Source organism: Phalacrocorax carbo, chromosome 11 (genome assembly GCF_963921805.1).
Source record: "Phalacrocorax carbo chromosome 11, bPhaCar2.1, whole genome shotgun sequence".
Classification (NCBI taxonomy): Eukaryota; Metazoa; Chordata; class Aves; order Suliformes; family Phalacrocoracidae; genus Phalacrocorax; species Phalacrocorax carbo.
The window spans coordinates 16,099,309-16,122,516 of record NC_087523.1 but is presented as its reverse complement, the minus strand read 5'-3'; the positions used below and the strand labels follow the sequence as shown (position 1 = coordinate 16,122,516).

Here is a 23,208-nt window from a genome sequence, read left to right as displayed (position 1 = left end):
ATAACTATATAACTAGCTATTTTCTTATAACTATTTGTGGATTCCTCTGAAATAAGCATAAATAACATTAAACAAAGTATTGGTCTTTCTCAAATATATGAGAATGCATTTTAAAGAGTGGGGGCTTGAAGTCAGGGTCCTAATAATGGCACAAAACAATAAGATAGTGGAGTTCCAGCAATTTAACTGAGAGTTTTCTTGCAAGAGATGACCTAAATACACCAGACCCAGTATGCATTATCAGGGTATGTCCAGAAAAATCTCAAGTGGTGTAATACAACTGTAACATAATGAGGGGAACTACATTAAATAACCACATTAATTGTTCCTGGACTGCTGGGAGTGCAAAATGAAACATGCTCACTTAAAATACCCATAATTATACAAAGGAAAATACAAACGTGGTTTAAGCGAACCCATTTCACTTCACAGCAGGCAAGACGCCTGCCCAGAGCGGTCAACCTGACAAACAGGAACTTAGCAAGCCACACTAACCCAAGTATTTTTACTCACCTGCAAACCTCTATTTTGTTAAATATCAGGACTAACTTCTTTAGCGATCCCATTAACAGTGATGGGCTTTAGATGAGGCACGTAGCGAAGGTCTTCTGGCTAACATGCTATGCTGGGGATCACTCAGCTCCTAGTCCTGGCAGAGATTTGCTGAAGCAACTTACTTTGTCCCCCTGCACAGTAAGATTAAAAGATCCTTTCCTTCGGGTGTGTTGTGCAAACACTCTTTTAATATGTTCGAGGGGATCCATGGCTAGCAGAGATGTAGAACATCACTAAATAGATTCTCTGCAGAATGAACAGACCCCACTCTCAATACAGTTAGTGTCTACGTCAAACTGCACACACGTATTACCAAAAGAAAATAATTTGGTTAAGTAGCTCATTTCTGTCTGGTCTTTTAAGCGACAACACTAAAAAGTACTGTACTTGAAAGCAATTAAAATATTCCTTTAATAGTCCCATCTACACCCTTGCTGCACTTGACACAACTTGTGTCTGGCCCCTTTCACAGCTTCCTTCGGTGCTCAGCCGGGCGACTCGCTTCCCTGCTGCCTGTTTTGTACCAGCGCTTTGCCTTGAGCAGGACAGAAAAGCCATCGGGAGAGTGGAGTGGGGAAACTTGACATTCAGAGAAGAAGCCATTTTCTCCATTCTCTGCTAGGTCCTTCAATGTCCTATATGTCTACGTGGTAGAAGGTAGGTGGTAGAGATGGGGGTGGTTTGCAACTCAGAGATGAAGCAGCTTGTCTAGCTCCAGTGCGCTGGGGGAGCTTCTTGGCGTCCCTGCATTGCGCTGCTCTGCATCTCAGAGCAGCTACAGCATCCCCCTTTCTCCACTCTTTGTGTGTCCTTGTTTCCTTTTGACAAAACACCCTCAAACAGAGATAGCAGAGACACAAACAGGCAGAGAGCTTGCCCGACAGGAAACATATAAGTAGGTTTTCTTGGCAAAATATCTGATTACCTAGATGCTTATTATAAAGTGTGCAGTTCCTTTTCATTACAGTGCTTGGCAAGGCAAGCCAGCTGGAGGACAGACCTAATTCTAGCTCAGTATCTCAGTCTGAAGTGCATGTAACAAAATGGAAAGATACAGTCTCAGGGATAAAACATCTCACATGCCCATCAGGTAGGAAAAGCACATTGATTAATAGTAGACCAATGCCTGCTGCCACCTTTTGCCCTTCAACAGGACATGGTGCTTCAGCAGCGGGCTGCACTGCTGCCGTACTCGGGCTAAGTGCTCCTTCTGACCTGGCTCCTCCTGCGCTCTTGCAGGCCACAATATTTCACCTTTCATGAAGATGAACTTCATGGACATTCTCTGGTGTTCATACATCAACCTGATCTGGACTTTTCTGATTTTTTGCTTTACTTTCTGGTTGACCAAAAATGAGCCATCTTCACCCACAGGGAATATGTATTCAATACTTTTATATTAAAAAAAAGTCTGAATCTCCAGAAGCATTTGACTAATAGTTAAGTGACCTTCACAAAATCTAATTGCACAGGCAGGCAATCCAAATGTTGCTTTCAGAAGGCATTTTGGTGAGCTGAGCCTCCTGGCTGACTCCGGAGCTCAGGGAACAGCAAGACCCCGTGAACCGTGACAATCAACAAAACACCCAGGGTTTGGGGCTGCCCTCACAAACTGGGGGCAGGGGGTATAAAGTTCTGACTTCCCATCTATTAATCTCATTTGACTCTCAGCCAACCTGTGCTCAAACAGGGTATCTGCCAATATGGGAAACCTGCACACAGTTCCTGAGCTGAGTGAATTCTGCAGGGATTGAACCTCCCAGGTAAGCATCCGCTATGACAGTCTGTCATGGGAAGAGAGAACTCCCTTGTGCTCCAGATAAAGATGCCTTTTGTGACGACAGCAAAAGGTTTTGCATGAATGACAAATGAGCTCAGACAGGCACGCGCTGCAGAGGGAGAGGAACTTACAGTGTTCATGGCACCTAGCAAGGAGCTCCAGGTCATCTGCGTGGTAGTAATCATACCCTGACGTTCCCAGAACCTCAAAGGGTAAATATCCTATAATAGGCGGAGCCCTAGGAGGGAAGCAAAGGGCAGAGAGTGAGCACAAAACCTGACACTTCGGCATCCTGGCAGATACACTACGATATAAGCAACCAAAACCATCTCGTATGTTCATTTGGCAGGGAAATGAGGAGTGGATTTTCATATGCACAACAATGTATTTTCATATACAAGCAAAAAAAAAAAGCGAGGGAGAGGTAAAAATTGAGAAAATGAAAAGGTGTGTGTTTACTGTTTCATAGCCTATTCATTATGTGGGTGTAGAGAAAGGCATGTACGTATGCAGGTGACTCAATTCATTAAGCACGCTTGTGAGACACATAGCTTGAGAAACGCTACGGCTGTTTGTGTGCATAATAACTTGGAGCTCGAGTAAAATTATCCAGAAGGTTGGATGTAAATGTCATCTGGGTAGTAACTGCAGAAGACAGAGTAAGTGGGAAGCTGCAATGAGTGTCAGGACCAGCTTGGGTAAAAGAAAAAGTAATTGTTCCCAAATACTTTGGGAAAGGAAAAGCTTAGGAAATTATAACCAGCAAAAAAAATATTTCTATGCTGGTAGTAAAGATAAGAATAGGCATGGGGCTGATTTTAAGGACTGTTATTTCTACGGCAGGTAGAGAGGGAATTGAAGTATTTAGATGGGCACACTGCAATGACTTACCTGACTATTCTGCTGCTAATTCTAGATTTTCCATTTTCTAGGCAAAATATGAGATTTTTTTTAAGCAGGTGTTCTAGCAACACTGAGGTTATGCACAGTCTTCACCAGAGCCTGCTACCTTCTGATTAGGAAACAATATTGAAATGTGAGGAGAAAAACCACTATTTTTGCCTCTGCTCCCTGGATCACCAGGCCACCTTCTGTCCCCTAGCACCCAAGTACACTCCTGCTTGCACCAATTCAAGCACTGCACATACTTTGTGAGGTTGGACTTGTGCTAATTTGGCTCCACCTATTTGTTTTGGCTGCTGGATGTGCTGACAGCATGAGGCTCAGCTGCCAAGTTCAGCGTGTTCCTCAGGAATAAAGCAGCGGTGTGTTAGCAAAACGGTTAACGTTTCAAAACCGGGGCGGTCTGAAGGTGTCACTGCCTATCAACTGTGCCTCTCCCACTGCCTTTCTCTTGGTGTGCGGAGTGACCCTCTTAAGGAAGGTGAATGCCATAAAGTGGCCAAGTGTATGAGCAAAAATTATTTAAGTGCAAGTACATTTGGCTTTGGATGAATCGATCCTAGGTCTTCTGGATATTAATATGTGAAGTTCCCGTGTCCTGGCTGAGCGGCCCAGCTCCACATTTGTACTCTTGAGAGACATGGTGGGCATAGAATATTCAACTAAAGAGAGCCCAGACAGGTCTATAACCTCTCCCCCACAACCACGAGCAGTTTGGCACCAAATGGGAAACAGGGGAAGAGGAAGGACAGCCAGGGATCTGCTCAACAGCAGCCCCAGGAGGATCAAGGTCTCAGCAGGAGCTCCTGAGTCCCAGCACAAGGGGTTGGCTGGAAGAGCCAATCCTCCACGCTCCCTGATGGCAAGTGTCTTGAAACAGAGTGCGCTTAGTACACAGTGGTCTCCACCACAATACAGCCTTATTTATTCAAATAACTTTACATAGAGCACTGTGTTGCTTTTCCTCATGTGACCCAGATTTCTATTAATGGTAATAATATGTGTATTTATTAAAGTGTACTTCTTGCTGTCTTTTTGGCAGAACACACGAGTGTCTCTCCTATCTTTAATGACATGCTTATATTCAAAACAATAATGTCTTTCAGATGCACATCAGATAAACATTTAAGCTGATCGGGAAAGTATTGTGCGTTCCTGACTTTCACCAGAATGCTTTAAATGAGAAAGCAGCCACAAAATCCTCCTCATCTGCCATTTGACAAGAAGCTGCCTTGCTTGTGGAACAATTTAAAAGGGTCTTGTTAGCTTAAGTTGCAGCCTTGAGGCCTGCAACTCGCGGTGCATATAGAAATGCACAGTCTTCAGAGACCCTTTTGAGTGCAGTCTTTTAACAAATGAAGGGAAATAAGGAGAGGACTACAGTGCAGAAGAGAAATAGATCATTATCAAAGTTGTCAGGTTTTCTTCCTCTACACATACATGTAGACCCAGAATACAGATCTTTTTTTCCTAGTTTTCTAATGTTTATCCAGATCTATGGAGTGCTTTCCGCATTATCTATCTTTACTCCAATTTATATTGTCATCATAATAGCAAAGGTCCTGATTCCAACTCATTCTGGGTACCCTCTGCCCCTGCTGATGGCACACCTCAGTGCCAGGTGGTGTGAGTTGACACAAATAAGCAAGAAACAGCGAAACACCCACCAACATTTCACAGCGTCCTGCAGACTCTGCTGGAGAGAGGTTTGAATTGGTGATTAAATGAGACGACCCCTACGATCCTGCACTCCTTCCTGGGTCTGGGCTCACTGCTCGCATCCAGGGCTGTCACAAATTCTGCCTCAGCATCTGCATCAGCTTAATTTACTCTCAGTAACAATGGGTTCCTCACTAGGGATATCAGTGGGACTGGACTGGCTGCAAGCACCCAGCGCTGAAAGATTCCTCTCTGAGTCATAACCCAGATTCATCAAAAGACTCTTTGACAGATTTCAAAGCAGCTCCTGCTCGCCTTATTCACAGGAGCTGCTGAGACACAGCCTTTTGGAAAACCAGCTCACTTCATCAGACAGGGAAATAAGGGGCTATGGGCTCTTTTACAGATCTTAACATTGATCACTCGATTCTGAAAATGTGCATTGCTGGGCAGGTCAATTGAAGTCTACGAAAGTCACTCGAACAAGACCTCGACAACCTGAATAACAAGCCGACTGTCCCAAACCACACAGCATCAACCTGGGGCTGTTACAGGATCAGTTCCTCCATGCTTCAAGGTATCATGTGTGAGGTACACTCTTGATAATTATGTGAATGCAAGTTATTATTCCTTTATATTTGCTCTCTCTCTTTCTTGCTCTAAATGTGCAGGTGATATTTAGGGTTTTTTCCTCCCAAATATTATTTTCCTACAGCCTTATTTACTAGTCTTCTATTCCCAGTAATGGCTACCTTTGTACAGCTTGGTGCAATGGAAAGGGTAGGATTTTGCTATGTGCTTATGCGTACATGTCAAATACAGAGAAGCAAAAGAGCGAACAAAAACCTCCAGCTTCTTTTGAAGAAAATTAATCGTATATTGATCAGCTTAATAAAGTGGTTCCAGTCTGTTTCATTCACCAGGCTGAATCCTAGCCCACCGTATGGCATTGTCAAAAAGAAATCTGCAATTAAATAAACGAATCCACTGCTTTTTCTTTTCTTTTTATAAATGCCATGATTTCTCAAGGTGAAAAATCAAAAGTTTATTGACAGAGTAAAATATTTAGAAGGATTCCTGGAAGCTGTAGCTGGAAAAGAGAAGGGCTAAACCAATACAGGGAACAGGACCCACACTGCTGTTTTAATGACCTAATATCTTGGTGAACTTAGACATTTTTCTAGCCTTTTCCCACTGTTTTATATGGTTCCTTACCTGCTTAAAATAGGGAAAAGAGCAAAGCATTTAAGGGTGCCTTATAAATAAATTCAGAGTTTTATTACTTACTCAGTTGCATTTAACTATAGCTATTCTACTTGGGATCTCAGGCAATACCTACACAAAGTTTTCCATTTTTAAACTACAGTTTATTTATTTTTCAGTGACAAAAACCAAATCTTACCTGTGGTCCAAGAATAAAAACTTCCATTCCAAACTATGCCTCGATGTAAATTCTTCACATGGCTCTTCAACATTGCAGAGTTCCTGCAAAATAGTTGGCACATTCAGATGTTTAAGTCTATGAAATACCAAAAGGAGCCCTCTAACAAGACCAAGGATGCATTTTCTTGGTATAAGAAACACTAGCAAAATACATGGCTTTTAAAGCACTTGACCTATTTTCCTCCAAGGAACATATAAGCCTTGTTTTGTAGATGCCTAAACTGATGAAAAGTGGATGAATAATTTACCCTGAGCTGAACTTCAGAGCTAGGACAAATAGTCCAAGGGCTTCATCTTGCAGTCTTTAGGCAAAATTCCCCAGCTTTTTGTAAATATTGCTATCTGAAGATGGATGCCAGCACCAGGTCCAGCCTCAAACCGAGCTGGCTAACGCTCTCCCAAGCGAGAAGCGCCTACGGTTGTTGTCCCTGTCATCACTGCACTGCACCATGGGGCACTTATAGACCAGCAGAAAGAGCCCATGAAGCAAGGTGCTCTCAGTGTTTCAAGATGTAGGTGGCCTTCTTACACATAGGAGAGGTGGGATGTATTTCTTTAAAGGCTGCAACTTTTCAAGTGGTTTAGCTGGTCACCTTGTATTGGCGCTTCCTGGGCTGACTGCTCTGAGACACCCCACCACACAACCGCCTCTTCTCAAAAGCAGCTCCCGCTTTATATCTCGTCATTCCTAAATACATACTTACATCATCTCCCACTCACAAACACAGCCATGTCCTCTCTCATTTACCGACCCTTTACACAAAGAATCTGTGCTGCCAAACACCCTCTTTGAGAGGCTGCTGCAACGTGGCTCCCCTTGCAACAGCCGAGCACACAGCTCGTCATACTGGTGCAGCTCTGCCACTGAGCACCAGCTGATCCCCACACAGAAGGGAAGTCACAGAGCTCTCACCTTTAAGAACTGCGGTGTGACAAGACGAACAGTTGCTACGAGGCAAATCTGCTCCTCCGTGGCTGACCTGAAAGCTCGTGCAATAGCTGACTCAAAGCCATTACAGGAGGGTGTAGGCACTAGACACAACCAGACAATTTATTTAAGAAGAGGAAGGAGAGCTTTCTTTTCATGTTAAGACAGGTACAATGACTGATGAAACCCAAGCAACAAACTCCTCCTACCCACAAGGCGATGCCACACTGATACACGCTGGTGTCATTTAAAGTACGACCCTTTAGGCTCTGAGTTACACAGTTGTAACCACCTACCCCTGGCTTGCAGGGAAGCTTCATAAGGCAGCTTTGAGCAGCTCACAGTGTGCAATCTCATTGTCAGCCTTTCTCCAACTTAACGTTTGCAAGATTCAAGATTTTATAGGTTTCTCAATCTATTTAATCTTCAAAAAGTGTAATTTGATTGCCACAAGTGAAACAGAACATCATATTTTATAGCACATTTTACTGGTTATTTATATATAGAGAGGCTGTTTTACAATTGGCAGTGGGTCAAATGGAAGTAGGATCAGTCTGGTATCACTTCTTGAAGCATGGCACACAGAAGAGTGCACTCTTCTGACTAACAGAAGAAACCCCCCCCCCCTTCTATATGAAAAATATCTCCAATATATCCACAGCTCATTCCATCCCTGCCAACTACAGGGCACTTTCAGCTGAAACAAGGCCTTTAGGAGGCTACAGATCAACACACAATTTAAAGGAAAGAGGTAGAGAGGTAAAGATAGGCTGGAGCAGTAACTTACCATGAGTAAAATATTTAAAATCCACTACAAATTTCACATATTCATACATCAGGGGTTCATTCGGATCTAAGCTGCCTCTTGCTAAATGGCAGCAAAACTCTATTTGTTTTTCTGCTGGAATAAGAGAAAGAGAGGGAGACATACACAATGTTACTAGAAGTCTGCACTTCATATATCAAATCTATTTAGGTGTTTATACCAACCCTGCTGCTGAGGTATCTGAGTACACCCTGCTGGGATGCTCCTGGTACCTGTAAGTAAATATATAACTACTAGGAGCAATGATCAGCTGGTTCTGCTTAAGGAAATGTATTCTTACCCTTCCTCCCATGGCTTTACAGCCACCCCACTACGCTGGGCGTGAAGCCCTGGCAACACCCATCGGCAGTATTTTCCCCTAACTTTGTGCATGAATGATTTCATGCAAAGCTGTTAAGTGATATTGCAGTACTCTGCTCTGGCACTGCTCAGTGGCACCCAGATCCAAAGGGCACTGAAGTCACCCTAAGCCATTCCATTAGCAGTGGAGGGCACTGTGCCAAGCTCTTATTCAGTTTTCAGCCCAAGGTCTGAACATCATGGATTAGGCTATGTGGTCTTCAGTGAGAAGGAAACCAACCCCAGGGCAGAGCATGAGCGCGAGGGCTGCCCAGTTCCCACTGATGCTTACAGGGCAGTGGAGAGGGGAGGCTAGCACTGCCTGGCCATGGTGAACCCACCGGGGAAGGGGGGCTTTCAACACAGGATTGGTGAAACGTGGCTGCTAGGAAGACACTGCTACCTGCTCTGGTGCTGGAGATATTTTCTGGGGCAAAGGGACATTTTGAGAGTGGGACAGCAGCCAGCAGTAGAGATCCGGGTGGACTGTTCAGATAGGAATGCTGTTGCTTAAGTTACATATTGGGTTTCTCAGGTGTCCCGAGACATGCAAGCTTCCAAAGGAACACAGACTGCCAAAACCCTTTGGTATTTCTCCTACCCTTTTCTTTCCCCCAAGCCCCTCACTCCTTTCACAGGCTCAGTCCAGCAACCTGCGCTGGGAAAAATATCTAATGAGGGCAACTACTTCACTGTCCTATGATACAAAGCAGACAGTAAAACACTGGCAGTCTGTATCAAAGACCAAATATTGGGAGCATGTAGGAACATTAGATGATGTGCTGCATTAAAACCCAGAAATACTAACTGCAGCAAAACAGAAGTGGCAGGCAGGAGAGTTAAATAGCTGGAGAGCCCTGTGCAGGCTCCCCTGGGAGCTGTTTGCCTCTGGCAAATTTCCCTGAGTGACAGACAAGAGCAGAGCTTACCGTTTAGAAAATCAGCTGCAACAGGATCTGTCATGAGCACATGTGGAGAAAGGAGCTTGTACACCTCGCTCTGCTCCCGCTCAGGCAGAAAGTTTAATATATTTTGGTCCACCAAATCTGACTGATACAAAAGAATGCTTTGTCATGTTCAGCAGTACAGCCTGACACAACCACACGGCTTTTCAACCCGCAGCAGAGCACAGACACTGCCGGTCTAGCGCGGATGCGTAAGACAAGGAAGCCCAGTCAATCTGCAGACGGATCTAGGGCAGAATATAACCCTTAGGTTATTTTACCCCAGGGTTGCTATCTATTTGCAAAAGGTTGAACGGATCCCAGAGGCTGCCCCTCAATTCAGCAGGTGCAAGCTAGGAAAGAACCCCTGGTACCACAGGAATACAACATGATGAGAAATATAATAAAAACTAAAATTGTAAACATTTCCCTTTAGAAACACAAGACAGAAGTGGGAGAGCTCCTCCTCACATCCTCCATTTGTCTTCTAGGCTGAACATCTGGCCAAATCAGCTCAACCTGCAAGCGTTTCAGTGCTGATAAACCCACACATCCTGACTAAAGGAGTTCTACCAAAATGTCAGCACGTATTTGTTTCTTTGCACACTAGGACATTCAGCCAGGTTAACTGTGTGCTCAAATTTGCCCTCACATAGAGTTACTGTTTTCGAGGGCCCAGAAGAAATTTCTATACCCAACAGCTAACTGATGCCTAGAGATTCTCCCAGAAAACTGAGGCCACATATTTGTTGCTAAAGACCGTGGGCTCAAAGTAGAAAAAAACCCAATGACATTAGAAGAGCATACACTCAGTCCTGAAATAATCTTTAAATTATCTGAGAAGAGCTTCAGCATGCACAGATTTCACAAGCACGAGATTTTCCATATACCTGGTGGGATAAGCACTACCCTGACCCTCCTTCAGATGCGCTACCAAGCGGTGAGCTACGAGTACAGTGATTTTGCATAGGTTCTTTTTAGCTAACTTGCAGACCCTGACAGGGAATCTGTTATTCACAGGAGCTTGAAAAGCTCCCTAAGATTTTGTTGGTTTTTCTCCCACCCACAGTCAGTTGCCTTTTTGGACAAAACCAGCCCTGCAGTGCCGGGGCTGTGTTGAGGCAGGGGAATGATTCTTCAACACATCGCGTTGTCAGAACTTACCGGTAAGTGTCCAAGCAGAGACGAAACACTATCAGATACATAAATAATAATCCCATCGGTGGTAAGAGCAATGAGAAAGCCATCTAGTGCCTAATGACAAAAGGCAGGCAAAAAGAAAAAAAAATAAAAAGAATTAGGCAAGGGAACAACTTAAAATATAATAGGCTAATTTATTCTATGGTGATACTTCTAATGGCCTAAAACAAACATTAAACAATTACAGAAATGATAGTTCAATGCAAAAAAAAAAAAAAGAATTACACATGCTGTCTAATTCAACATTCTTCTTATATTCTTCTTTGCTCATTAATATCAAATTGACTTGTATTTTTCACCCAGTGTGTATTTATTTAACATGAAGCAAGACAGTGGTGGTTAAAATTTCTACACCCACACAATCCTGGTGACTTTAGTCACTTCATTATGTGTTCTGACTTACACAATAGTTAACCAATTTGGTGCGTAAGGAGATGTTAGATATCATCATGGCAAACCCAGCATTGTGGATAGATGGATCGGCAGATGGATGGATAAGCACAAACAGAAAAATTATACAATGCATTTTATAGACAATACGGACAAGATCTAAAGGCTTATTTGTTTTGCTTATAGCACTCACTTGTCAGGCTAGTGACACAATAATTTTGAAGTTTCTTTTGTTTTCTCTTCTTATTCACAACAGTTTCTGTACCACAGTCAAAGTTCTCTGTCCCTTTTAAGTCACAGCACGTGCTTTTTTCTTTGGGTGCTCTCCCTACTCTTCACAGCATCTTTTTGTACCATTGACCCAGTGTCTGTCCCTGTTCTTCTCTAACACTTACCAAGGTCTGGGAGGTTTAACCTCTTAATCTCTGGTCAGCACCATGCACAAAGCCAACTCTTCTAAAGATACTGTTAGGCTGCTCTGCAGCTTAGCTACGGGGAGCCAAAGATGCAGCATTCACCATCTTCCCACACAGCCAGTTATTCCCCACCTCACCATCATACTCCGCCTTTGCTGAAAATAAGCCCTCTCTGGAAGAAAACACTGATTTTAAGTGAACTGGTCAATAGTCTAACATAGTCCATCAAGCCAATGGTTATTAAAGGGCGCGCTCTCTCTCTGCTGCCACCTCTAAGGGGGGAATTTATTTTGACTCAGCCAGAACAAACTAGCCTGTTTGGTGAGAAAAATTCCCAGAAAGAACGAACAGACTTTTCCAGGGAGGTGAGTCACGACGTCCTGATGAAAAAGAATAACTAAGGCACTGCAGCACCTCCCAGCTCAGCCCAGCATACACCCTTATTTTGGTGGGGCAAAGAGCAACAGCTGCCCACGCAGGGTAGGAGATGTCCTCGCCAGATCAGCACGCAGCACAAACCCAAAGCAGCATCCTTAAGAAAGGAAAAAGGGTAGGCTCATGGGCTGTTTCTAGATCAGCTAAGCATTTTTGCAGGTGAGAGTATCAGAACTGTTCTCCTGAATGCACTTAAAGGCAATCCAAGCAAAAGATACATCACAAGTACAGCACCGCAGAGCTAGCAGCAGCACAGGCAGCAAAGTAAATGCTGCCTGGCTAATGGGATGTGGGAGGAAGAGAGCTGCTCTGTTTTTTCCAGGTCCTTTCAAGTTTTTGCTAAAACTGCTAGCTCTAGCAGCTCTTCTGCGAAGGGAAATTCTCTTTCTCCTCTCTCTCACCAGGCCAAATTGGTCTTCATTCCTAAACGAAAAGCTGTTTATCTTTAAGAGGATGCAATCATATTTTTAATTCTGTGTCTGCAAAGCATTTATCACAACATTGGTTCCTGTCAGGTTTGGATTATGTGTGCCAGCAGAGTAGAAATCATTAACATTATGGGGACCTACAGGTGAAAAGGAACTATATCCCTGTACTACTACACTGAACTGATTACTCCTCACTAATCTATGCAGCTTTAATGTCTTCTTACCTCTAACATCAACTGGGTGAACTCCTCGTTGCTAAGAAATGAAGGCTTCCAGTCTTGTCTAATCTCACAGGCTTCTGTCTGTGCTGTGATTTCTTAAAGAGAAAACATCAAAAAAGCAACATGACTCATGCTAGTTGAAATTTTTTTTTTTCATTTTCAAGTAACACTAGATTTCTGTTAAGAGGCTTTCTGAGGAAACATCCTCAGATCATTCTCCACACAAAGCCTTCTTGTATGCAACAGTCATTTTCCACGCCATCACAATACAAATGCATTAGAAATCAAGAAAAGGAAGAGGAGACATTTTGGAAGGTCTGAAGAAGTCCTTCAAAAATTAAGGTCAATGGGCTAATTTCAGAGTGGCTGAGCATCACCGTGAGCAGAGGGTGTGCGTGGCTCTGGAGCTGTTTCAGGAAGGCTCGGGGGAGTGCCCAGGCAGCAGAACAGGCTGCACCCAGCCATGTCCTACCCCAGGAGACCTGGGAACAGGGCAGAGAAACACCTTTCCCCTGGCTTTTGTAGTGCGTGCTGTTCCTCAGCTCTTCCTCCCTCGTGCTCTGTTTGAGAGCGTACAAAGTGTGCCAGGGGGTGTGGAGGCCAGCGAGGGAAATGGAGCTGTGTCGCTACATTAAAAAGCATACAGCACTGCATCTTTTCAAGTATATCTGTGTTTAACTGGTCATCACTGTATTCAAGCCTAGTCCATTTCCTGAGGCCAACTGCTATGCCTTATTCTGCCCCCTGCTTAGGTTCATATCCTCTCTGGAGGCCTTAGTTGCATGGAAAAAACAGTTTTCATCTTCTGAGTGGAAACTGGCTGCTGGAGAGATGCAGAGCTAGTGCCTTCAATGGGAGCAGGCCAGCACCCCCCAGTACCTTTCTGTTTCTGTAAGAAGTCGATGGTCCTCTGCAATATTGTGGACTTGTCCATCTTGAGAGGGTGGCCGTGGCCCTGCAGCATCGTGCAAAGCTCTTTAATGAGGACATTGAACTGGTCTCTCCTCTTCTTTTCAGATTTGTTGCGTGATGCCCTGGGTGACAGAAACATAAATACCATTAAGCAAAATGAAGGACCTACAGCTCGACCCAGGGAGAGGTAAATGGCCCTGCCTCAGTAAAACACTTTAAATACAAGAATCTAAACTCTGCTGGGCCTGCTCATTTCTTAAAATTGAGACTCAGGTGTAAGTGCCTTGCTGGGGCTTAGAGCCTTGCAGCGCAACAGAGCTTACCACCAACAAGGAACACCTGGAGGAAACAAATACTATTTACGATCATTTGAGCAAGAGTGTATCCTTACATACATTTCAGCGGCAGGTCCCATTGTTTCAAAAATAGTGATAATGAGATGAAAGTGTAATGGGCAAAATTCTTCTAGTAAGAGAAGTCCTGGCATCTACGTGCTCATGTTTTGCCCACCTCATTTTTATGAACTTCTGTTTTGCAGTTAGTACACACACATATAAAGTTCAAAATGCAAAGGATTCCCTATTACCTGACTTGTACTTGCAAAAATAACTTATAGAGATACAATACTATGCAGAGACATCTCAACTGCAGAATGAAGTCAAGCACCTGCTCTTGCATCTGGTTTTGAAAATCTGCTGCTGTGATATATGAAACTGGGAATGTTAAGAGTCTGGCTGCGGAAACCACAGGCAAGTTTCCAGCTTGCATTAATACAATTTAACAATGTTTTATTAGGGTTTTCCCCTCCATTAAAAACAGTTTCTTCCAAAATGTTCTTTCCAACGCTCATATTTGAGATAACTCTATTTCCATACAATCTCTTCCAGTAGTAATTAATTTTCATTACAAGTGTATTCATGATGATACTTGATTCCTGTGATCTAGACCGAGCGTGGTATCCAGAAAGCATTTCCATTCATATTCAGGTTGGCATTTGGAGGTTCTCAGATCCAGCATTTATATTCACAGCCGTCTCTGTTTTGGCAGTCATGTGTGATGACTAATTAGAACTGAGCCAAATGCTTCTCTGAAGGGAGGCTAACTCATACCTGTGCTAAAGCAGGACTGCTCTCTAAGTTTCACGGGGAACTCTACCCCAGGTGGGCAGCACTGCATGATGTCATTAAAATCAGAGGTCAGGAGTCCTGCATCAAGATAATAAATAGCCATGGGATAACACAAGACTGAGGGCACAACAAAATAATTTAAGGACTGCTTATCTGATTAACCCGTTGTAGGGGTGGTCAAAGACACTATGAAAAGCTTGAAAATGGTGACATAATTATGCTGTTTGTGGTCTGCTATACAGAGCCTGTAAACTGCATGGGGGTTTTGCCTCTGACATCAGTGGTCCCGAGTACTTTTTCAAGCATCGGACAACACAGTATTTACAGTTCTCCCCGAGAGTGCTTCCACTCTCATGCTCTGTGCATCCCTTCATACCTCTTTGCCCTGTCCTTCTCATCTTCATCCATCAGTTCGTTTACACAACACAGGGCTCTGGAAGGAAAAGACAGACATACTTACTGAGACATATTCCCTGATCTTGTTGAGTATATCAGAATATGGAGCTTGCTAGTTTGTATTTTATGACCTCCTGAATGCTTCAATCTTCCCTTTCCCAAACTCCACTCTTGGTATGTAGTTTCTTGCTTGTTCTGTCAGCTACTGAGGCTTGAGAAGTGAAACTATTGCTATATGCCCAAACATACAGCTACAATAAGCATGACTTAAGGGAAACCATTAAGAAGCAGCAGCCCCTCAGCCTGCCTTTGCACTCCCCTCTGCCATAGGATGGGGAACCCTGCCGAAGTACTGAACTCTGCACAGGAATCAGCATCTCCCCTGCAAATGTGAAAGCCGATTTGACTCTGATGTCTGTATCAGGCAGCACTGCACCTGGTCCTGTTTTGGGAAATCAAACAGGCTGCTGGTTGATTTCAAGCATTGCAATGCCTGAAAAGCACCTGAGATTTCTTTCCCAGTGGAAGGGCACAGGGGGAAGAAGGAAACTGTGCTAATCCCCCAAAGGATTAGTATTAGGCAACAGCAGGGTACTATCAGGACACCTAGGAGATGATGAGATAGCCAGGTTCATGCAAAGCACCCTGCAGCTAATGACTGCTGCTTGCACTGGTGGGCTTCCACCACACCACCTGAGCTGTGTCCTGCCATCGGGATTCAAGACTTGAAGTTAAAACTTCCTCTTCCAGCACTAACCAGTGAAAAGAAGGGAATGTGACCTGGGTTCCCTGGGTTCTATATGTCCCTGCACCACAACAGTCATTGTGGGCTGCTGTCTTTGCTTTATCTTGACTTCCTGCAGCACAGCTAAGGATAACAGTTGGCAACAACTCCCAGTAAGGACATGGTACTTTCAAGCCCTGTGAAATGATGGAGAATTCAACATGAGGGTAACTTCTTCACTGGTGACCTGCTTTCTGAGACTCAGATGGGCTAAATCTAAGGGACGGGGAGCCAGGCAGATGGAGGCAAGCTGGCTGCCATCACCCCACACAGCATCACCTGGGTCAGCTCTGCTGGGGTGCCTCTCCTTCAGACACCTCCAATGAGGACATCTCACCCATCCCTGGCATCAGCGCCAATCTACCTCCAGCTCTAGAGAGCATTTTCGCTGGCAAAACCCTCCACCCTGCCCACCACCCAAGGGGCATTTTTCAGTGGGTACATCCAAATGTTTTTCCCTGCTTTGAGACTACTCCAAGCAAAAAAAACTTGGTGGGTCTAAAAGTAACACGAAATAAAACCACCCACAACTGAGAGGAAGTCAAAGACGCTGCTCACAGTAAAAGCTGCAAAAATTTACCCCCCTTTCCTGCTCCGGGGAAGGATCTCTTTCCCTGCTTATGACCTGGGCAGAAGAAACTGTATGAATAATTTTGTCCCAGAATAGGAATGTACTCCATGGGGAGGGTTCTCACTCAGCAGTGAGCTGGTTCTCACTGCTTCAGCCACTGAAAGCTATGAGCCAAAATAAAAATTACCTGTTCTATTCCTCAGATTCATCAGTCCAGACTGATGGGGTGGGATTAGCACTTCTTATCACCATGTAAATAGAGACGGAGAAAAATTAATCCTGGAAAGAAAAGCAAACCCAGTCAAAACACAGTTGCAGACAAGACAGCCTAGAGAGCAGCAGTCACTTCAAGCTGAAAATGTCTACCACCATAAATTAGAAACATGCTCAGGTGTAACTGGTGAAAGCTCAGCAAAGCCTCCAGGAATGGGAGCTGGCCCATGTTCTCGAGCTCCTGGCTCTCTGTGCACCGCCTGCTGCTGCAGAAGGCTGGGAAGGCCAGCTTGACCTCCCGTGTCCAAAAAGCCCCGTGGCCCAGCAGAGTGGAGAAGTGACCCTACTAGCGTGGGGCCACTGAGGATTGATCAGAGTCCTTCCCAAGTATGACAGTTTACCTGGCATGCATGCTATGAAAACCAGCAAGTATGATCCATACTTCATCTATCCAATCTTGCAACTAAAAACCTCCTTTGGGATGAACATGATCACCTAAAGTCAGTGCAAGCCACAGTCACCCACCTGTGGATGGATTTAAGGCCTCCCACTAAGGTATGCGACTGACAGGACACACACGTCTCCTTTTTTTTTTTCCAATTTAAACGGTTACTAATGAACACCCTGAACTCTTGACTATACCCACACCACAGTGCCCACCCCTCTGAAACCATCGCTGTTGAAATTAGTTTGGCTTCAGAGGAGCCTCATTCTCAGGAAGGATACGGATGCAACCAGACTGTCCACGACAGACAGTGGTATCAACAGCAGTCAAATGCTGGGCTTCCAAATTTAACAAGCTTTTAATGCCCTTGAAGTGACCTCCCTGCTTTGAGCCAGTTCATGGCTGTTTCTCCTGTTACCATTAGTTCCCATGTCAGCTCAAGATACTCCAAAATACTTGTTGCCACTACCAAGGATTACATATTTGCAAACTCTGGTGAACAACACAGATCCTGACCACTGATATGGTCAGAGTACTTTGAGAGGAGGTTTAGGTGAGTGACGTGAGACAACAGGCCACATTCCTGCTCACTGCAGCTAAATGAAATTACGTCAGTCCATTTGGTAAAAAAAAATTGGCTCAGATAAAGTGTGATAGGGTGGTAAATGTAATATGGACGATACCTGCAAGAGGCTTGAACCTTCTGACAAAGTACAGGAGTAACATATAAAATACGTAACGTGTTTCAGTGGTAAGTGATTCAGTAAAAATTGCAGTTGGGATGAAGTGGTCATTTTCAGTTTGGGACATGAATTTCCAGGGAAAATCTTACACAACCCCCAATATCCCCAGTGAAGCTGCAGCTGCCAACAACACCTGCGTAACAAGTTTAAACAGAGTCGATCTCACTAGGCTTCTGTCATCGTATGCTGGTCAAGTTACATGCTTTTATTCTAGTTCAAAAGGAGCGTGTGATGTTATTTGTTACCCTGTTGAGCTTTCATAGAACTGAGGTGCTTATCTTAGTCACTGCTGCTCATTGGTCAGTGCTGTTCTATCAAGATCATATAGTTGTTTCTCCGCTAGAGGAATGACCCATACAGAAATTTTGCTAACTAGTAATAATTGCAGAGATACAATGGTACAAAGAAAATTCTTTTTAAAGCAATGGGTTAAATTATTAAAAATGCTCAAAAAATATCAAGATTTTTCAGGAAATGTTTTTTCTATAGGGGCTTAAGTATGCAAAAATTCAGCCAAACAAAAGGATTCTTCCCAAGCTTTTAGTGCAAAGCTTTCTGCAGAAACCTTCACACTGCCTTGTCCATAGGTCGTATGAAAACTGAAAACTCCCGGGAAGCCTGACAGGTTTTCTACCTTGTACATGTGGCCGCCCTCCCAGACAGCTTGAATAGCAGGAAGCTGAGGGAAGCTGTGGTCACTGAGAGCGACAACAGTCCAGTTATTGCTCACCGAGTCTAAACTGGGAAACAAAGCCCAGATTCTCCAGTCTCTAGCTGCCGCTACCACATCCCGCTGCCATACGGCTGATGTGAGCTGTAAGGGGCAGAGGAATGAGACTTCCCAGGTCAGGCCCAGTGGGACACCCCCAATGAATGTGAGAGGTGTCCTCAGGCAACACCAGACTTCAAGGCTGTAGCAGAATAAACGGCCGTAAGAGAACTCTCAGGCTCAAACACACATGCTTCTTGCATGATGCAGCAGGATGGTGAGCTACAAAAAGTCTTAGTAGAAGACACCTAAGGACAAAATATTCTTAACTGGATTAAGCACTTCAGGACCACATTTAGCTAAGTGCTTTTTGTCTTGTTATGAGCCAGAGCTAAATATAGTAACCAGAATACTTAAGAATAGTTTCGTAAGGGTTGTATACACTCCTCAGCAAGATAAGGCACTTAGCACTACTGACAGCAGTATGTCTGCATGTTAAGAGTATTTTAAATAGCTCCAGACAGAATCGCTTTGACCTTAACTGTATTAACCAGAGGGATCAAAATTTATTTATTGCCTCCTGAAAATCCTCTCCTGCAACACTTGGAGAGAGGATTCCTGAACTATATGGGCAGGTAAAGGGAGAGGACACTTGTCATGTTGCCAGCTAGCATCATTAGCATGCTGCTAGCGCTATTTTTCACCCCCAGCTGCAATAGGTGAGGATCAGCTTTCTTACAAAGAATTGCACATCCATCATTGCTTAATGCCCTCTGTGAAGTGAAAAGATTTTTTTCTTCCCTTGTACAGGGATTCTGAAAAAACACTCATAGCATTTTATATTTTAGACATTTCAAATATCACAGTATTTGAAGTTGTTTCCAGGGTTACAGAAAGGGTAATGTAGTATGACAGCCTTAACAAGACAAATGGACTTCTCAGATACACAGCCAATAGTTAACGCACTATTTCATGCTATCTGCAATACTCTGGCACTTTTTCAATTACTGAAGAGAGAATGGGAGAGGGTATTTTTAAAAAATTCTTTGTTTTGCAGAACTGTACGACTTCAGGAGCTATCTAAAACTACAAACTTTTGACTAAAGAAAACATTTATTTATTGGCTTGCTGCAAATCATCAAAATATTAACATTACCTTAGGATAATTCTTAATTGAACATCACATTAGTAAGAATTATCCCCTGAAACCAACAGTTCCTATGAATGCTTCGTTATAGCTTTAATTTTAATTATTTGGTTATGTCACTGATGGCAAGGCAAAGATCACTCTACCAGTGTAATGCTGCACATTTCTTTGTGATTAGCAACAAATAAATGATCACTGGTCACCTAGAAAGGGTCCCTGAACCCAGATAATTTGATTGCTTTTCCCAACTATATCAACTGCTCTAATTTAAAATATTCTCTACCCATAAAAACTTTGTTGTGCTTGTATTTAAATTTTCATAAAATTTTGCATTTGAGTAATGTACGGCAGTTAGAGAGTCTTCAAATCTATACTGTAGAAATTATTTTAATTATGGAAATGTGCTGTGCTAATAATTTCCACAGATTTTACATGCAACTAATTCAGCAGAGAGTCCTCAATTACAAGATGCATCACTTTGTGGCACAATGCAGTCATAAATAAGAGAGTTAATGCATTCTCCAGCAATACGATTTATATGTCAATATGCCAATGTTTCATTCTTCTTGAGGCAACAGGAGGGCATGACTGTAGTTGGCAGCTGAACAGCTGATTTAATTTTTAAAAGGCAGAATTTAACCTTTTCAGTGAAGTGCTACTATTCAATTATAAGATGCTAATGTAAATGACATTTGAAAAACCAAACAGTGCCACTGAATCTTTATGGCAGTTTAGCAGAGAAGTGATCACTGCCTTTGTTCACGCACCAGACCACCGAAGCCCTGCCACCAGTCCCGCACCACCCACCGCTGAGTACCCGGACACTCGCCCGCCACACAGAGCACGGAGGAAAGCCACGGCAGCGGCTCTCACTGCCCTCCGCTGCAAAGGTCTTTCTCTTACACCGAGCTGGCTCGATGACAAACTTACCCACCTTTGGGACAAATGTTTCTGGGCAGGCTTTGTCCCAGCACCAGAGCAAGCAGGCAACAGCAGCGGTAGCTGCTCAGTATGGCCTCAGCATTACCCTCTGCCTGAGCACCCCACATGGCCGTCCCTCGCCACCACCGCGTCACAGCCCAGCGTGAAATCATGACGCAGAAATGCGAAGTCTAAAACAGATGTGGCAAAGGAGTTGCATCTCTGCATTATTTGACCTACTAGCTCATTTTTTCCTGCTTGCATTGTACCCTCTCCTTTCCTTGCCATGCCTTGCCTTCTGTTGTTCTTCACTCTTTCCTGCTCTTCTTTCACTTATCCCCCTTACTTAACATCCACTGGTTTGCAATTCAGAGAATTGGATCTTTCTTGAATGTGGTTTCTCTCCATCCTGTTGTTTCTCATGTCATCTGCCTTCATCTTTCCATTGCTTTTTCTTCTCCACGTTCTTCACTTTCCTCTTCTCAAAAGAGAAAAAAATGTTATCATGATCTCAGTATTGACAATCAGTCAGCCATTTAACTGTGGGAACTCTTGGCTTGCCCAGGTCTGAGGCATGTGCAACTGCCAAATTCTGTTTAGGGACACGCTGCCTTAGGGATCATGCTGGTGGGGATCGGACAGGTGTCTTCCGCACAGTTGTCTCCCACACCACCCTTGTCCAGGTCCAGGAGCACTGGGTCCTGTCCTGCCTGAAAGCTCCTAATTCCAGTTTCAGACCCTTTGGAGGAACTGGGATCCCCCTCAGTTGAGCGGCAGAGCCGTGCAGCTCCATCCTTCACAGGAACACCACCCTACATCTCCACTGTGGGATGGCTGAGGGAAATGGTCCAGTACAGCATACTCATCTGTGGCAGCTAACACACACCTTCACTCTTTGGGGGTGTCAAGGCAAGGTGATGTGCCATGACTGCACCTATATTTTCACATGGCATCTTTGTTTACTGGAACGTAGGTAATGGTGGCGAATCGGTGAGGGAACCAAATATTCTGTCGTCTTTTGTTAATCTGTCAGAAGTGGACTTTTTGTACCGCTATTGTACCTACTGCATCTCAATGCACTCACTTATCTACAGCATACCCTCCCCTGGTTTATTGAGCTCTAAATTCAGCTTGTTACCTGTGACAGATTTATGACTACATTCATTATAACAGCAACAGCTTCAGACAGAAGCTAAGAGGTGCCCAAAGAAAATGGATTATACAAAACAATTACACCATAAAAAAGGCTGTATCAGAACACTGTGATTCAGCATAGAAATGAAATGAAAGATACAGGGAGGAACAATGGTGGTGTGTTGGGTTTTTGTTTGGTTTTTTTGGATGGTTTTGGTTTTTTTTTTAAACCAGGATATGCCATTTTCTGACAAAAGAAAGGGGGAAAAGGATTAAAAACTAACAGGCACTTGAAAATAAAAGACCATTACTGGAACATTTTGTTCTCTAGGATTTTTGTCAGATACTGGAGAAAATAGCTGGCCAGGTTTGTTCTGTTCCAGCAAATTACTGAACCTTGTAGGTACAAGATACAACATTGTAGCATATTATTTAAAATGTCTCCAGAGTTTCTGTAACAAGAAGGGCATGCATTTAATTAATTCCATCAATTTGTCTAATAGCCCCTTAAAACTCTCAAAACATGGCAAAAGGCAGAACTGCTGATTCACAGCCTTAAGTAGTACAAAACTACACTTCAACTGGCACAAGTAGCATACGACAAAAATGCATATATGCATAAATGCAAATAATACTTCTTCTGCAGTCTTGGATGAATACCTGTGTTCATTTGTAGCCCTTCAGTTACTACAGGAAAGGTAAATAGTGTTGCAGTATGAAATGATGACATCTAACCTATTGTCCTGGCTTCAGCTGGGATAGAGTTAAATTTCTTCATAGTAGCTGGTATGGGGCTGTGTTTTGGAGTTTTGCTGGAAACAGCGGTGATAATGCGGAGATGTTTTAGTTGTTGCTAAGTAGCACTTACACTGGTCAAGGACTTTTTCAGCTCCCCGTGCTCTGCCGGGTGCACAAGGAGCTGGGAGGGGACACAGCCGGGACAGCTGACCCCAACTGACCAACGGGATGTCCCACACCACATGGCATCATGCTCAGCATATAGAGCTGGGGAAGAAGGAGGAAGAGGGGACATTTGGAGTGATGGCATTTGTCTTCCCAAGTCACAGTTACACGTGATGGAGCCCTGCTTTCCTGGGGATGGCTGAACACCTGCCTGCCTGTGGGAAGGAGTGAGTGAATTCCTTGTTTTGCTTTGCTTCTGCGCACAGTTTCTGCTTTCCCCATTAAACTGTCTTTATCTCAAACCATGAGTTACCTCACTTTTACTCTTCTGATTCTCTCCCCCGTCCCACGAGGGGGGAGTGAGCGAGCGGCTGCGTGGGGCTTGGTTGCTGACTGGGGCTAAACCACGACACCTATAAACAGTTCTTTAACACACCTGACTCAGTCATACATAGAGCCAAATAATCCTCAAATAATAACATAGTTTTCCCTCGTGTAGGCTGGGAGCAAAGGTAGTTGTCCATAGTTAATCCTTCAGAAGAAATTGAGATGTGTGTTTTCATGGGACTATTTCCAGGAAAGGCACATAGAGCCAAAGAGAAGGCAGCAGTATTGAAATCTAACAGTCAGAAGCCTTTTAAACAGAATGTTCTCCAAAATTTCCAGCAAATATGAATGCTCTTAAAGCTCTGCTTCTGCTTATGGCTGATCCTGACGGTGCGAATGTGTGTGTGTG

General features: G+C 43.8%; 1 protein-coding gene across 5 annotated transcripts in view; it reads right to left on the bottom strand.

The window, feature by feature from the left end:
• Positions 1-23,208, bottom strand: part of PASD1 (PAS domain containing repressor 1) — a 96,136-nt gene that overhangs the window by 12,938 nt on the left and 59,990 nt on the right. For 4 of the 5 annotated variants that reach the window (XM_064463203.1, XM_064463207.1, XM_064463205.1 and 1 more), the window contains 10 exons: positions 16,445-16,536; positions 14,883-14,939; positions 13,347-13,501; positions 12,471-12,562; positions 10,542-10,631; positions 9,363-9,483; positions 8,056-8,169; positions 7,254-7,372; positions 6,300-6,382; positions 2,467-2,573 (listed from right to left, as the gene is read on the bottom strand). In XM_064463203.1, the coding sequence (XP_064319273.1) occupies positions 2,467-2,573; positions 6,300-6,382; positions 7,254-7,372; positions 8,056-8,169; positions 9,363-9,483; positions 10,542-10,631; positions 12,471-12,562; positions 13,347-13,501; positions 14,883-14,914 (913 nt within the window). In that variant the 5' untranslated portion in view covers positions 14,915-14,939; positions 16,445-16,536. The remainder of the gene's footprint in view (positions 1-2,466; positions 2,574-6,299; positions 6,383-7,253; positions 7,373-8,055; positions 8,170-9,362; positions 9,484-10,541; positions 10,632-12,470; positions 12,563-13,346; positions 13,502-14,882; positions 14,940-16,444; positions 16,537-23,208) is intronic. The other variant, XM_064463206.1, reaches the window with a different exon arrangement.